The following is a 14,816-nucleotide window of genomic DNA, read 5'->3' as shown; positions in this document are numbered from 1 at the left end:
GATGATAAGTTGGCCCCTGTTAAATCTTTTATTTACTAGTGGTCACATAATTGACCCCTTTTGGAAGAAGAGGCTGCTTAGTATAAAATACCTTTTCAAAATTTTTCCAGAAGACGAGGCTCCTCTCATTCCAGGTTCTTAATTGTCCAGTTCTGTTAATTGTCAGAAATGTTGTATATTAGGAAGTAGATGGTTTTATTTGGGAGGAAAAAAAGTCATGGTTTGGGTGAGGCTGGGCCGTGGCCGGTCACTCGCCCCTCCCAGCCTTTGGGGTGATTGACAGCCCTGCGCCCTCTTCCTTTGCCACCCAGAGTCATGGACCAGCACAAGCTCACCAGGGACCAGTGGGAGGACCGCATCCAGGTGTGGCACGCCGAGCACCGCGGGATGCTCAAGTGAGTGCTGGGCTGGGCTCTGTCTTCTCAGGGGAGACTCCGGTTACGGTCCTTCGGGGGACTCAGTGACCCGCTCGGAGCCGCTGGTGGCCGGTTTCTGGCAGGGATGGTGTAACGAGCTGCCAGTGCGGTTTCTTCTTAAAGCCAGGTGTTCTTCCCTACTTCCCTAGAGCCAGAAGTGGTTCAGATTATACCTTCACACCCTCAGGCCTTCTCCTTGTTTGGGAGGAAAGAAAAACTTGTGTCTGAGATGCTTCAGTTTCATCCTGGGGGCCAGAGCGTTGTTTACAGACCATCAGGCGCGCTGTTTCATTCAAAGTCCATAAGGTGGTTGTCCTTAAAAGGGTGTCAGTGTTGAAAAAGATCCCGAGAGAGAAACACTTGCTATTAAAGAAGCACCAGAGGGGCGTGTGGGAGGTCTGTCCTGTTGTCCTCCTCTCAGGCACTGGCAGCAGCTCTGATGATGTCCTGGCCACTGCACTTCATGGGCAGTTTGGGCCTCGGAGACCGTGTGTCCTTGGCCTTTCCTCTCTGACCCGAGCATCTTCTGTGCTCCTAGTGAGGTGGATCGGGGAGGGCAGAGGCGGGGCAAGCTCCTGGGGCCCCCTGAGGCATCACATGGGCAGCCGGGAGACAGGATCATGCCTAGCGACAGGGTTATACAGGGAAGTCCTCTGCATCCAGAGGAACCAGCGTGATCCAGTTCGGTCCTTTCCTAACGTGTGAAGGGTGTCAGCGGTCAGTGTCCAGGACGGCTGAGGGCCTGCTCGGGTCACAGGCTGGCAGAGGCGCCGCAGTGGAGGCGCTGGTGTAACTGTTGCACGCGGCTCACATCCGTGTCTGCTCTCCCCATGTAGAGACAGCGCCATGCTGGAATACCTGAAGATCGCCCAGGACCTGGAAATGTACGGGATCAACTATTTTGAGATAAAAAATAAGAAAGGAACAGACCTTTGGCTCGGCGTTGATGCCCTTGGACTAAATATCTATGAGAAAGACGATAAGTGAGTTGAACTTTATGTTGTCTTTTGTTGGTGGGGTAATCGGGCCTGGAAACAGTGCGGGAAGTGGCAGATATGCACGTGGGTTACCGTCAGTATTTACCTAGCAACTGGTCGGCCCAGCGTCTGCCGCTTAAGGGCTTCACAGCTGTGACGTGGCCGTGTGGGAGGTTGGTCCAGAGATGCGTGTTCCTGCTCTCCTATTATTTCTCTCTCAGCCTGTCCGTCAGCCCACGTAGCACGTGCTGAGGGGCCCAGCAGGGGGACCACCAGGGTCCGTGACCTCAGGGGCTCTGGAGCTTGTGAAAGACAGAACAGAGCTGCAGGAGGGCACCCCGCCCCCTCCTCTGAGGCTGCCCACAGCTACCAGCTAGCAGTGCTAGGCAGCTTGAGGCTTGTGCTAATCTGGCCAAGAATATTTGTGATCTTACCGAGATCTTAAGATTCTGTAAACAATAGCCTTTATGTACAGACAATTTAGCTAAATCCTCAACTTGTGGAAGGTATCCGATTGCCTCTCGGAGTGTTAATGTTTGTTGGCTGGGCTCTTCTGCAATGCAGGGCCGCCTCCGCCCCGACTTCCTTTGCCCATCCCCGTGGTTACTAACTCTGCACAGATGCCTTTTTCCTGCCAAGGAGCTGGATTCACAGGAAAAGATTGTTCTGATTGAGCAAGAGCGCGTTTTCCACGGCAGGTCCCTGCTGCTTGGTCTTGGAGTGGTAGCTGCCCCGTCTTACCTGCTCTCATGTTAGCGGTCTCTGCTCCCCCAAGCCCCAGGCACGCTGCCTCCCGCCCCCCACGCCATGATCAAGAGCAGACTAGCACTGCTTTTGACAGACGATGTCGTTTGTTTGGTGATTCAGTGTGTCCGCCTCTCTGCAACCCCATGGCCTGTAGCCCGTCAGGCTCCTCTGTCCATGGGATTCTCCAAGCAACAATACTGGAGTGGGTTGCCCTTTCCTCCTCCAGGGGATCTTCCTAACCCAGGGATCGAACCTGTGTCTCCTGCATTGGCAGGCAGTTTGCTTTCTCCTGGGGGGTGAGGTCTGTGTAGGACATTCCCTGCCCCAGAGTGGATGGAGGAGCGCCTTTATCCACCCACCGGAAGGCGTGGTGCCAATCAGACGACTCTAGTTATACTTAGGCCGTGGCTCGCTTAGAGAGGAGCGCAAGGACTCATCTGAGGACCCAGAAGTGAGTCCCTGAGGACTCGGTGCACTCCTTCCGCTGGACCCAGGCGTGAGCAGCCGGGATGAGTCAGGGTCTCAGGACCAGTCCTAGGGGAGCACCGTGGCCTCGTGGTAACATGCGTGGGAAACCGCCTCTCTCTGAACTGAATGAGCAGATCTTGTAACATAGCCACAGCCGGGGCTGTCCCAACAGGTTTTTCAAGCTGCGGGACACTGCCAGGGGCAAGAACTTGCTGCTGCTCATCACCACACCTCCCCACCCACGTAAATGCCCGTTTCCTCCAAGGAGAAACCTGAGTGAGCCACTTGGCTCCCCCAGCCCTGCCCCTCCCCTCCGGCTCCCACCCGCCCCTCAGCTGAGCTGTGGAACGAGTGGCCTCTTAAAGGGTCTTCTCCCTGAAGAAGACCCGGGGCGGGGGGGGGCGTGGGGCACGCCTTGCTTCCCCCCTCCCCGCTCCCGCGGGCAGGTCGCTTAGTTCTTCCGTAGTCAGAGCTGTGCTCCTTTGAAGCGAATACTGACAAGTCCCTTCCTCGGATGAGCAGGAGATTGTGGCTGGGTCTGAGGAATGCAGGGACAGCGCTTAGCTGTGGTAAAGCTGTGTTAAAGGCTGACCCTCAGCCGTGGAGCTGATGGTGGAGCAGCATGAGGACCTGGAGCGCTGCTCAAGGGAGAAATCTGCTCTGTGATAGAGACCTGGTGCACTTTGCGGATACAGGCTGAGTCACTTCAGTTGTGTCTGACTCTTTGCAATCTCATGGATTGTAGCCCTCCATTCTCCATGGGATTTTCCAGGCAGGCATACTGGAGTGGGTTGCTGTTTCCTCCTCCAGGGGATCTTCCTGACCCAGGCATCGAACCTGCATCTCCTGTGGCTCCTGAATTGCAGGCAGATTCTTTACTACTGAACCACCAGGGAAGCCCTGCAGATAAGCAGGTGTCTTTACTGAAAAGCTTATCCTTTTTTGTATTAAACATGCCGGGATGGGGGATGTTTCTTGGGGTTCCTTTTATATTGTGTACATAACAGTCAAGTGGGAAGCACTTGTCTTTCTGTAAACCCTTGATTCAGAGAGGAGAGGGCGTGGGCTGCTGACGCCCGCGTCAGCCTGGGGCAGGGAAAGTTGAGATTAGCTGTGTGACAACCGCCCGGCCAAAAACAAACCCAGAAGATCAGAGGAGCCTGATCTGCCGCAAGCTCTTGGGCCTTTTGGAATCCCTCTTTCCCCAGCCTCGTTGCTTCCAGAGCTTACTCCTTCGGGCCTCTGTGTGTGGGTTGTGGCTGCAGCAGGAGGGGATGGGGACGAGATGAAGGCCGGTGTCTCTCCCCTCACATTGCTCACCCATGCTTGTAATCACACATCCTGATTTCCATTTCGTTGATGAGCGTTAGAAATGTTTCACCCGTTTAAAAATACATAATTCTTTCCAGTTTCTAAAAATTTTGCTCCCAGCAGGTATTCTCTTCAGTGGGGAGGGGCACTGGTGTTAGATCTTTGCACCTTATTTATCATTGGTGGCTTACCTGCATCTCCGAGGAGAGCAAAAAGGGATTTTATGATTCGTGAGTTTTGTGGATTCACAGGTATATCAGGATCACTGTTGTCAGACCATCCTCTCCTTTCTGTCGTTGGTACCCCAATTTGAACACAAAACAGATTTTATTTTTTGACTAGCTGGGTTTCTGACACAAGTTTGTTTTCACAAGGACCCCTCCGGAAAGAGTTAGAGCACCTCGTGGAAGAGGTTTAAAAGCCCAGCTCAGATTGGCCGAGAAGAGAGTCTGGACACGTGGTGGGGGGCGCCTTGGTGACTGTTAATGTGGCAGAACAGGCGGCAGAAACAGGGTGCAGGGAGTTTTTGGATGCTCCGGCCCCGCAGAGAGGGTTGGTCCCTCCTGATAGGGGAGGGCAGGGCCGGGTTAATCGACTTTTCCTCCACCTAGAGGTGTCGGCAGACCTTTAGGCTCATCTCTGCCTGGGGAGGTGACTCGGCGGTTCTGCCTGCTCTTCCCCATCTCTGAGGCCAAATTTTGATCTCCAGCCCGTCCTCCCACCAGACCTTTTTAAACTCCTCCAATGAAAAGTTTCAAATGAACTGCAATACAGAAAGTATTTTACAGTGAATCCCACATGCCTGCAACCAAGGTTCCACTGCTGGCATTTAACCTCTTGCTTTGTGACGCCTCCCCCATCCACATGTCACTACCCTCTGTCCCCACACCCTCCTTTGGACACATTTTAAAGTAGATTGCAGGCATCTGTATAATCGCCCCAAAATGCCCATTAGTTACTAGAGCTCAAGTCTGTTTTGTGGCTTCCCAGGCGACTTGGTGGTAAATAACCAGCCTGCCAGTGCAGGAGATGGTGGGTTTGATGCCTGGGTCGGGAAGCTCCCCTGGAGAAGGAAATGGCAACCCACTCCAGTATTCTTGCCTGGAGAATTTCATGGACAGAGGAGACTGGCTATAGTCCATGGGGTCATAGTTAGACACGACTTTGTGACTGAGTAGTAATATGGTTTGTTTTTTTTTTAATGTAAAAATTTAAATGAAATTCACAATTCTTGAGTGCTCATTTGCTGATATTAGACACACACATGCCTGCAAACTCCTGTCACAGTGTGGAACATCATCATCACTGTCTGCTTCGTGTTTTGATTTTTTTTTTTTTTTTGGCTGTATCAGTTCCCCGACCAGGGATTGAACCTGCACCAATGCATTAGAAGCTCGTAGTCTTTAACCACTGAACTGCCAGGGAAGTCTCAAATTTAAATGTTTTTAACCATTTTTTCACTTTGAAACCATTTCAGACTTCAGAAAGTTTCCAAAAATAGTTAAGTGCAAAGAATTCCCATATGCCCTTGCCCAGATGTTGTTCAGTTGCTCGGTCGTGTCCGACTCTCTGTGCCCTGTGGACTGTCGCCCCCAGGCTCCTCTCTCCATGGGACTTCCCAGAGTGGGTCACCATTTCCTTCTCCCGGGGATCTTCCCAGCCCAGGGTCGAGTGCGCACCTCCTGCCTTGGCAAGTGGATTCTTTACCACGGAGCCACCAGGGAAGCCTCTCCCCACGTGTTAGCATTTCACATAAAGCAGGGTCCAGGTAGCACAGTCAGTGTGTTCACCCTGATACGTGATGCTCTTGACAGTCTGTGCACAGTCTTCCCATGATTTCAGCTGTCCACTCGTGTCCCTTTTCTGCCCAGGACCTGCCTGGAATCCCACCTACATTCAGTCGCCACCCTTAGCTTCCCCCCGACCCCCAGTCTCCTTCCATCTGGGACAGTCCCACAGTCTGTCTGTCACAGCCTTGACACCTGTGAAGAGTACTGACATTGACTCTTGAGAAAATCCCTCACCTCGGATCTGACCCTTTCCCACGATAGGATCTGAGGTGTGCACTTTGGGCAAGAATCCCACAAAAGTGCTGCCGTACCCTGCCACGTGGCATGTGATGCCGGAATACCCCGCTTTTGGTGTTGACTTGAATCTCAGGGCGAGGTGACATCTGCCTGGCTTCCTGCAAAGATACTCTCCTCCTTTTGGGGATCGATAAGTGTATTTAGGGAAGAGTCCAGTGAATATCCTATTTATTATACTTGGATCTATTCTACATTCATTGTTGGGACTTGGATGAAACACTTATTACTGTGGTATTTGAGAAGTGATTTTTTTTTTTTAAGATAATCATTTTGTTTATAGATATTAATGGAATTCTACTGAAAGGAGACACTTTCTCCTCTCTATTTATTGTTTAGTTACTGACATTAATATGGATTCATGGGTATGTGTTATTTTGTTGCTCAGATTGAGATTTGCGTTTTGGAGCTCCTTTGAGTTGGCTCCTATGCCCTCCTCTGACCCCAGATTTCCAAGTCACTTCTTCCTTTTTGGCTCCTCCAGATGTCCCAGACCCTGCTCCAGCCCTGGGATTGGCTGTTTCTCCAAAGAGCTCTGGTTCCCTGTTATTCTCGAATTATACTTTAAAAAAAATTTTTTTATGCCTAAGTAAGGACAGACTTGGTGGGCCTCCCAGGTGGCACAGTGGTAAAGAATCTGCTTGCCAGTGTAGGAGACATAACAGACGCAGGTTCAATCCCTGGGATGGGAAGATCCCTTGAGGACGTGGCAACCCACTGCAGTATTCTTTGCAGGATAATCCCTTGGACAGAGGAGCTACAGTCTATGGGGTCACAGAGAGTTGGACATAACTGAGTTTAGAAATCTTCTCTGTGGGTCTTTTTCTGTTTGTGTCTTGTAAGTAAACTCAAAAAAAGAAAAAGAAAAACCTTTGTCGGCTTACAATTATGGCCAAGAATTAAAGGAGGTTCTTTAACTCAAAAGTGAATCAGAATTTTCGCGTATAGTCCTTATCTTTGTTCCTACAGTCACGTTTATGGAGACTCTAGATTGTTATATGAGGTTTCACTCTTACAAAGATAAACTTTGCAGGGACAGCAGAAACCAGAAGCTGGAGGCCATGGAGACGGGGTGCCCAGCTCTTGAGAGAAACATGCCTGTCTAGCCTGAAGGTCCGAGTTTTCTGTGTTAGAAACTGTTTGGAGACACCCAGATAAAACTAGGAGCCGAGACCAAATCATTGGCTCTTGTAAGTTCAGGGCGTGGGAAGCCCGGTCCGCAGTGCTGACTGCGCTACTGAGGCTGGTTCCAGCACCTCTGCCCTTCCCAGCATGCTGGCCGTGTATTCTGGAGCAAAGTGTTCTGAAGCAGCTGATGCCTGCCTGGTGTCTCTCCTCCACGGCTTTTCAGTGGAAGGACGGAGGCTGATGTCCACGGCAGGGACAGATGTTGTGCTGAGCTCCTTTTCCAGTATTCAGAGACCTGTAAACAAAATGACTTTAAGTGATAGGGCTTTCCCAGTGGTTCAGCAGTCAAGAATCCGCCTGCCAAGGCAGGAAACTCGGGTTCGATACCTGGGTTGGAAAGATTCCCCTGGGGGAGGAAATGGCAACCCACTCCAGTATTCTTGTCTGGGAAATTCCATGTAGTCAGGCGGGCTACAGTCCTTGGGTTTGGCAAGTCATTCATGACTTAACTACTAAACAGCATTATATGTCTCATATGTGATGATTAACTGAACAAACTCCCTGCGTGCCTTGAGTGCTGTGAAGCGTGTTAACCAGATGTATTTCAAGGGGCACTGATGGTCCTATAGGAGAGGGCTTACAAAAGGATACATACCAGGGGGGCTTGGCCCTTAAACCACAGCCTGGCCAGTGCCCTGACTCCTGGGTCCCAGAAGAGGCTTAGGTGCCCTCTCCTGGCCTTCAGAGGCCACCCCCACTGCTTTGACCCGGCTTGCATCATCATAGCAGGACCTACGTTGCTCATCCGTTTTTGGTTAGACATGCTGGTAGGCAGTGGAAGCCTCTCTGCCCTTTTTCTTTGCTAAGTTGGAGGTTTATGGTACACAGGCAAGGAGTGTTTTTGACAGCAGCATCTTTGAAAGATGCCTTGAGGATCTGTCCTTACTTCTGGAAAGGTATCCATGGTAAATGTGTTGCAAGAATAGGGTGGAGGACTCCTCCAGGCAAAAGCCAGAAAAGGGCTCCTGGTGCCTCCCAGAAGGAGAAGGAGGGGCTTTGTTTCCCGTCTGGGGAGGAGGGATGGCACCCTCCCATCCTAGTCACCCCAGTCGTGAGGAGGGTTGGGGCTCTGTCTCCCAAGGGGAAAAAAGAAAGAATAGGGTGGGAATTATGAAGTTTGTAGAGCAATGTGGTCTTAAATTCATACAGTGACCCTTCCCAGGAATGCTAATTAAAACCCCAGAGTTTCGGCCAGTGGTGGACGAGTCGTGACGGGGTAGGACCGCAGTGGGGCTCTCGTTAGGGTGTGATCCGAGCGCTGGCCTGGAACACGTCCAGGAAGGTGTCTGGCCAGCCAGGAGGACCTGCATCATGCAAATGAAGGCCAAAGGAGCCGCATCCACACCAAGCCTGCAGCTCAGCAAGATGTAACAATTGTACATACGCGAGCACCTGGCATCAGAGCACCTAAACACAGATTCTCTGAAGGGAGAAACAGACAACGATACAGTGACGGGGGGACTTGAACACCCCCACTTGCAGCAATGAAGTGGCCACCCAGACCCAGTCGGCAAGTAAAGGCTGGACTTGAACCATGCCAAGCCCTTTCCTTCTCTGTTAGTGAGCAGCTGCTCTGGGTAGAGCATGTATGGGAAACACGGGACACACTCTAGGCCGTCAGAACATGTGCCTGCCTGGTGTTCAGAAAGCTCCGTAATAATGCAGTAATGTGAATAACACAAGAATAGTTTGTGTCTTAGAAAGGATGGCACCTAGAGAGGGGGAAGGGCTGTCAAAAGACAGAGAGTGAGCTGGCCTTAGCTGCAGGTCTGGGAATGGTTGCGGGGGCGGGGGGGCGGGGTGTTGGGTGGGAGATCCTTCCCGGCAAGGGGTGGCAGGCAGTGAACTCTGTGTTGATAGGATGGGCTGAACCCGGCTGCTGCGGCTCGGTTAGAAGGCTCTTGGATACCAAGTTAAGGACTGTGGGTTTCATCAGTAGAAACCGGGTGGGGTGAGGGCTGTGTTGGCATTTTTGAGGAGGGGAATGGAGTGACCAAACGGGACATTAATCAGACAGGCAGACGGGAAGTAGGCTGCTGGCACGTGAGAGGTGTCAGGGTGGTGATGTGGCAATGAATTGCAAAGGATTGTCGTTAAGAGCGGTTTCAAAGGATGAAAGGATGTGCCAGGCTAGGCATCCAAGTTGACCTCAAGGCTACAAGCCGCAGTCACTGAGAAAAATGTGTTAAATGGGAGCGTTATCCAGGCCTCGTAGAGCTCGATGTTCACTGACCCTCACCTGCCAGCTCGCCCAGCATAGATGTAGCTGTCTTGGTTATGATGGATATTACATGTTGTGATTCTTGGACTCGCCTTATGCTTTTTGTAATTGAACTTAAAAAAAATGGGTTTGTAAACCTTTCTTTAGCCAATCCAAGTACGCATGTAACTTCTCCCACCTTTTTTTTTCTTGGACCTCAGGTTGACCCCGAAGATTGGCTTCCCGTGGAGCGAGATCAGGAACATCTCTTTCAATGACAAGAAGTTTGTCATCAAGCCCATCGACAAGAAGGCTCCCGTAAGTCCATGGCAGTCACCATTACTGCTTTTCATTCTGGCAGCCAAATGCGTCTCCAAGATAACAGATTTCTGTGCGTGACAAGGAGCCAGTGATTTCAGAACTGCCTGTGCAGGCAGATGGGCAGAGGGGAGGAGTTTGTTTTCTACTCGGAAATCTGTTCTTAAAAAAACTGCCGCTTGAAGGAATTCTCTTACCCTTCTTAGAGCCTGTTGTGAATTTTACCAAAATTACGGTTCGGAAGAGGACTTTGTGTCTTGGGTAATCTTGGTACCATAGTTAACAGCGTTAGGCTGGGAGACACAGCTCCGGAGCCCTCCTGGCCTTGGGCACGCTTGCTGATGGCTGCCGCTCAGGGGACAGCACGTGGCATTGCTCTCTAGCTGTTCCTCCCCTGGGGGTTAGTAGGGGTTAGTCCTAAGGGGAAAACAGAGGTCTGAACACCATGGGGTCAAGTATTGTCCTTATTGAGAGACAGTTTCAGTACTCCTGCTGTTTGCAAACTCTTGACTCCTGCTCCATGGGTAGTTGAACAGTTGTTATAAATGAAACAAACATTTAATACAGACTCTCAGGCACCATGGTAACAGGTCACATTAATATGCAGCACCACGAACTGAGGGTCATAGTGTACCCGCGTGATGTGGGCGGTGACATGGGGTGGTGAGGAGAGCCTGCGACCCGTACAGGCTGCACTTGAGATGTTACTGATTGTTCAGAGCGTTTTTTAAGAAGTTTACGGACAGAAGCAGGAATTCTAGGTCGACTGTTGAAGAATTAATTAAGTTGCATGTGTTTTCAAATTGGGTTTAAGTTTAGCTTTTGAAAAGCTGAAAGGATATAATCATAAACTCCCAAGCAGAGGCAGTTGTAATGCACTGAGTTGAGTTAGCCGAGTGTACTTTTACTATAATCTGGTTTTATGTGAAGCCATCACTTAAAGGTGAAAAAAGGGAGAAGCCTTTGCAGGTCGCGTGCTGCGTGTCAGGTGTGTGACTCTAGGATGGTGGGCATAGCGGAGCAGGGCTGTGAAGTATGGACACCAGCGGAGAGGTGAAACGGAAGTGAGGGAAGTGCCCTCTGGCAGTGCAGTTGCAGTTAAAAGTGTAGTTGCACAAATCCGGATGGAGACGAGAGGTGGGGGGTGGGCACCGGCTTCGGATGGCTGGGTTCAGGGGTGGGGGGCTCATGGGGGAGGTGGTCTCCGCTCAGGCACCTTGTGGCAGTGGAGTAAAGGACTGGTTTGGAGGAATGAGTGACTCCCTGAGGCCCCCAGACCTCCCAGGACTGTTTTGCCCAGTCTCAGGCTTTGTGCCTGGGGTAGTAGAGAATTTCCAAGTTTATACTTTTACTTAGAAGAGAGAAAAGGAACCCCCAAGGTCACCTTACTACACGGGGAGGGACCCCTGAGCCCATGTGGAGGGCAGCGCCCAGGCAGCCCCCAGCTGAGCCCTGGCCCGGTGGCTCCTCCTCCCGGCCGACCGCTCAGATGCAGCGGTTTGGGGCCCCGTGTTGACTGCTGTGCTGGGACCTTTTGGTCATGAACGGTCAAAGCCCTGATGCAAGGGTGGCCCTGCTTTGGGCCGAGACAGCTGGCTCCCCTTAGAAAAGGGCCTCTGGTTCGTGCCCCATGAAAAAAGCAGAAGGGTGGAGACCTGCCCTTGATGGCAAGCCCTGCCAAGCCAATCGAAGCAAGGGGCGGCCTGGAGGCTCACCTGCTTCTTTGGGGCCTTGGATTCACTTTCCTCGAGCTTTCCTGGTTTTCGTTTTGAGGATCTCGTTCTCTTGCCAGAGTTAGACAGCCTGCCCCGAGTCACATCAGGAGGCCTGGGCTGGAGATGTGGATTTGGAAATCTCTGAATATTATTAGCCTTTAGTTTTTAACTTGAAGTCAGAAACTGGCCACTTTCAAAGGCAGCGCAAGGAGTTTCCTCGTCTCCCGCGCACCGATGGGTGCCCTCGCCATCTCCGGCACTCACAGGCCCTGTGTCCAGGGAGCTGTGTGCTCTGGGGAGTGTCACCTGCAGTTCTGACCCTTGTTTTTTTTGTTTTTTTTTTTTCTTTAAGTGACATTTTTCATTAGTTTCTTTGCAAATACTTGGGAACCACAGCCAGGGCCCACCTGGGTAGCACGGCTGTGCAGTCATGAGAGGTGGCCTTCCCCGGTGTAACAGGAGAAAGGTGGATAATATAAATATCTGTTTCTCCCTGCTCCTTGGGAAACCCGATGACTTAATAACAAGCTGTGAAACCCCAAGGAGAGCCCCGCCCAGGAAGTCCGTGGGCTCTGGGGCTTGCCATCACTCCCTCCCCAGCGATTGTGGACAGGTGGAGAGACCGAGCCCTAAGTAGGTCCTTCCTGGGCGTGTCCACCAGCTCGCCTGGCAGGTTCCTGCAGGCTTCAGGAGTCCTGGGGTCATGCAGCACTGGTCCCTTGTTTCAGACCACCCTCCCCTGTTCCAGTAGCGGCGTCTGGATGCAGAGGGTGCTGTGGTTCCCAGGAGCAAGGAAAGCAGGAAGAGGAAGCAGATAACTAACTTTCAGGCAGAGTTTCTAAACCACACTGTCCCTCTGTCACCTGTGTTAGTCACACGGGTGACCAGGAGCCAAGAAGGAAGACTCTGTGTCCCAGGCCCACGCGGTCCCAGAGTCAGGAAGCCCTTGGATGCTGTGATTTCTGTTGTTTTCAAGAAGGCTTTCCAGTAGCGGTGTCGTAAGGCAGCCCAAAGTCTGAGCCAGGCGTTTCTTGTATCAGCCAGCTTTCACTGTGCCAGACGCCTTTCTCAGTCCCCAGGAAAATTCTGTGACTCAGTCTTGACAACAAAGCCATTGATTGTTCAGCTGAAGACCCTGAGGCTCTCTGAGTGGCGGAGGGACTTGCCCAGGGTCATGGGGTCAGACACGGCAGGGCTGCGTGAACTGTCCACCGGCAAGTAGGTGTCCGCACAGAGCATGGGTTTGGGCCCAGCAAGGTAGAGGTGAGCGAACATGGCCCAGTGCTCCAAGAGGCTGTCCCGGGGTGGAAGACAGAGGACAGGCCGGCAGGGTGAGGCGCTGGCAGCCCCCGTGGCCGATGTCTCCCCTTAGCTGCAGTGGGCCCCTAAGTGACACCTGCGGAGGAGGAGAAGCAAGCCGGGGGTGCTGTGGCTGCCGGCGTGTGGGATTGGACACAACAGGCCGAGGAGGGGGTGCCGCGGAGGCCTGCTCCGGGTGAGAGCGCAGCTGAGGGGAAGCGGGATCACCCCGAAGGCTTTCATGTGCACCAGGACATCCATGCGGGCTCCTGGAGCTGCCCGGCTGGCACTGAAGTTCCAGCAATGCCCCAGTCGGTGTGCTGGCAGTGGTGGGAAGTGAAAGCTTGAGGGGGAGGAGACGGAAACTCAAATAGGAGAAGTTACGCTGTCCGGGCAAGAATCAGAGATGGGGCCACTGGGGGCTGGAGACATCAGAGGAGGATGTTAGCCTCAAGGTCAGCCGCTGGTCCAGCCGTGGGGTGCACAGACAGCCCCTCTGCTTGTCCTGGAGGATGCTCGCCCCTTGGCACGGAGGACACCCGCCCCCACCGCCCCACCCCGTTGCTGGGGTCAGCGGCTTTCCCTCTCTCTCGCCTTTTACACGAGCAATCTAGAACTGGATGGGGTCGGGTTTGGGAGAAGCAAGCCAGAGGCCCAGCGTCCCCAAGTCAGAGTCCGCCCTGCTCTGTCCTGCAGGACTTCGTGTTCTACGCCCCCCGCCTGCGGATCAACAAGCGGATCCTGCAGCTCTGCATGGGGAACCATGAACTGTACATGCGCCGCCGGAAGCCCGACACCATTGAGGTGCAGCAGATGAAGGCCCAGGCCCGGGAGGAGAAGCACCAGAAGCAGCTGGAGCGGTGAGGGGGCGGGGCGATGGGAAAGGGGCGGGGCAGAATGGTGAGGGGCGGGGCTGGCGGTTCCCATCAGGGCACCTGAGGTTCGTGCTGTCACCAGTGTCCTCTGCCGGGTGGACAGGCCTGGGGCTGGGACGAGCAGGCTGCTGTGTGGACACCATGCTTACCTTCCCCTCCTGGAAACAGGCAGCAGTTGGAAACCGAGAAGAAGAGGAGAGAAACGGTGGAGAGAGAAAAAGAGCAGATGATGCGTGAGAAGGAGGAGCTGATGCTCAGGCTTCAGGACTACGAGGAAAAAACCAGGAAGGCTGAGAAAGGTGGGTGGGGCCTCCTGGGAGGAGGGGCTCTGGTCCGGTTGTGATGTGAGGGTCGGATAGTGGGCACACAGGCAACCCAGAGGGATCTCTCTCCGTTAAGCTCACACCCAAAGTAGAGACTTGCAGAAGAGACATGATAAAGTGGTTATTTGGATTAGAAGCTAGTTCTGTGGGTTCTGTGCCAAATGCTTTTGGACGTAATCTTTTTAAATTTCCCCGGGGTCCGATGGGGTGACGTTTGAATTATCCCCGTTCCTGATGAGGATGCGGAGGTTCGCGAAGGCTCTGCCAAGCTCACCCAAGCCATGCTGCATGGCCCACCTTCTAAGCCGACAGCCGGGCAAGCACTCTTGATGAGAGCAGCTGGGAGAGGGGTCAGCCAGCCTGGAGGGTGTCCTCACCCTGGGGATGTGGTCCTCTGAGCCCCAAGGAACCAGTTGCCCAGTGCTCTCCGCAGGGTCTTTGGGAGGAGCGGCCCCAAACCCGGTCCCCTACTCCACAGCATAGGGGTGATTCCTGCCCGGGTTCCATCCTGTCCGGGAAATCGGGGCAGGACTTGAGGGGTCCCCGACCGCACCTTGAGTGGCTCTGGTTCTGCGCTCTCTCTAGAGCTCTCCGACCAGATCCAGAGAGCGCTGAAGCTGGAGGAGGAAAGGAAGCGGGCCCAGGAGGAGGCGGGGCGCCTGGAGGCTGACCGCCTGGCCGCGCTGCGTGCCAAGGAGGAGCTGGAGAGGCAGGCAGCGGACCAGATCAAGAGCCAGGAGCAGCTGGTAGGAGCCGCCGGCCTCGTGCTGAGTTACAGGGAGGCTGCCTCTGGGGACTGGCAGAGTGACTGACACCTGCCTGATGATCCTTTGTACATTACGGCAGCGGGGCTGTAAAGTAATCTGAGGGTGTAAGGTGGCCGGTGGGGAGGGAG

The 14,816-nt window shown here is 53.2% G+C and overlaps 1 protein-coding gene across 1 annotated transcript in view; it reads left to right on the top strand.

Moving 5' to 3' along the window:
• The window catches only part of EZR (ezrin), a 47,104-nt gene that overhangs the window by 29,581 nt on the left and 2,707 nt on the right, over positions 1–14,816 (top strand). The window contains exons 6-11 of the mRNA XM_068985528.1: positions 312–395; positions 1,253–1,399; positions 9,613–9,709; positions 13,420–13,583; positions 13,767–13,897; positions 14,507–14,667. Coding sequence (XP_068841629.1) covers positions 312–395; positions 1,253–1,399; positions 9,613–9,709; positions 13,420–13,583; positions 13,767–13,897; positions 14,507–14,667 — 784 coding nt within the window. The remainder of the gene's footprint in view (positions 1–311; positions 396–1,252; positions 1,400–9,612; positions 9,710–13,419; positions 13,584–13,766; positions 13,898–14,506; positions 14,668–14,816) is intronic.

The sequence above is a fragment of the Capricornis sumatraensis genome, chromosome 13 (genome assembly GCF_032405125.1).
Source record: "Capricornis sumatraensis isolate serow.1 chromosome 13, serow.2, whole genome shotgun sequence".
NCBI lineage: Eukaryota > Metazoa > Chordata > Mammalia > Artiodactyla > Bovidae > Capricornis > Capricornis sumatraensis.
The sequence above is the reverse complement of the archived record's forward strand: the minus strand, read 5'-3'. Positions and strand labels throughout refer to the sequence as shown.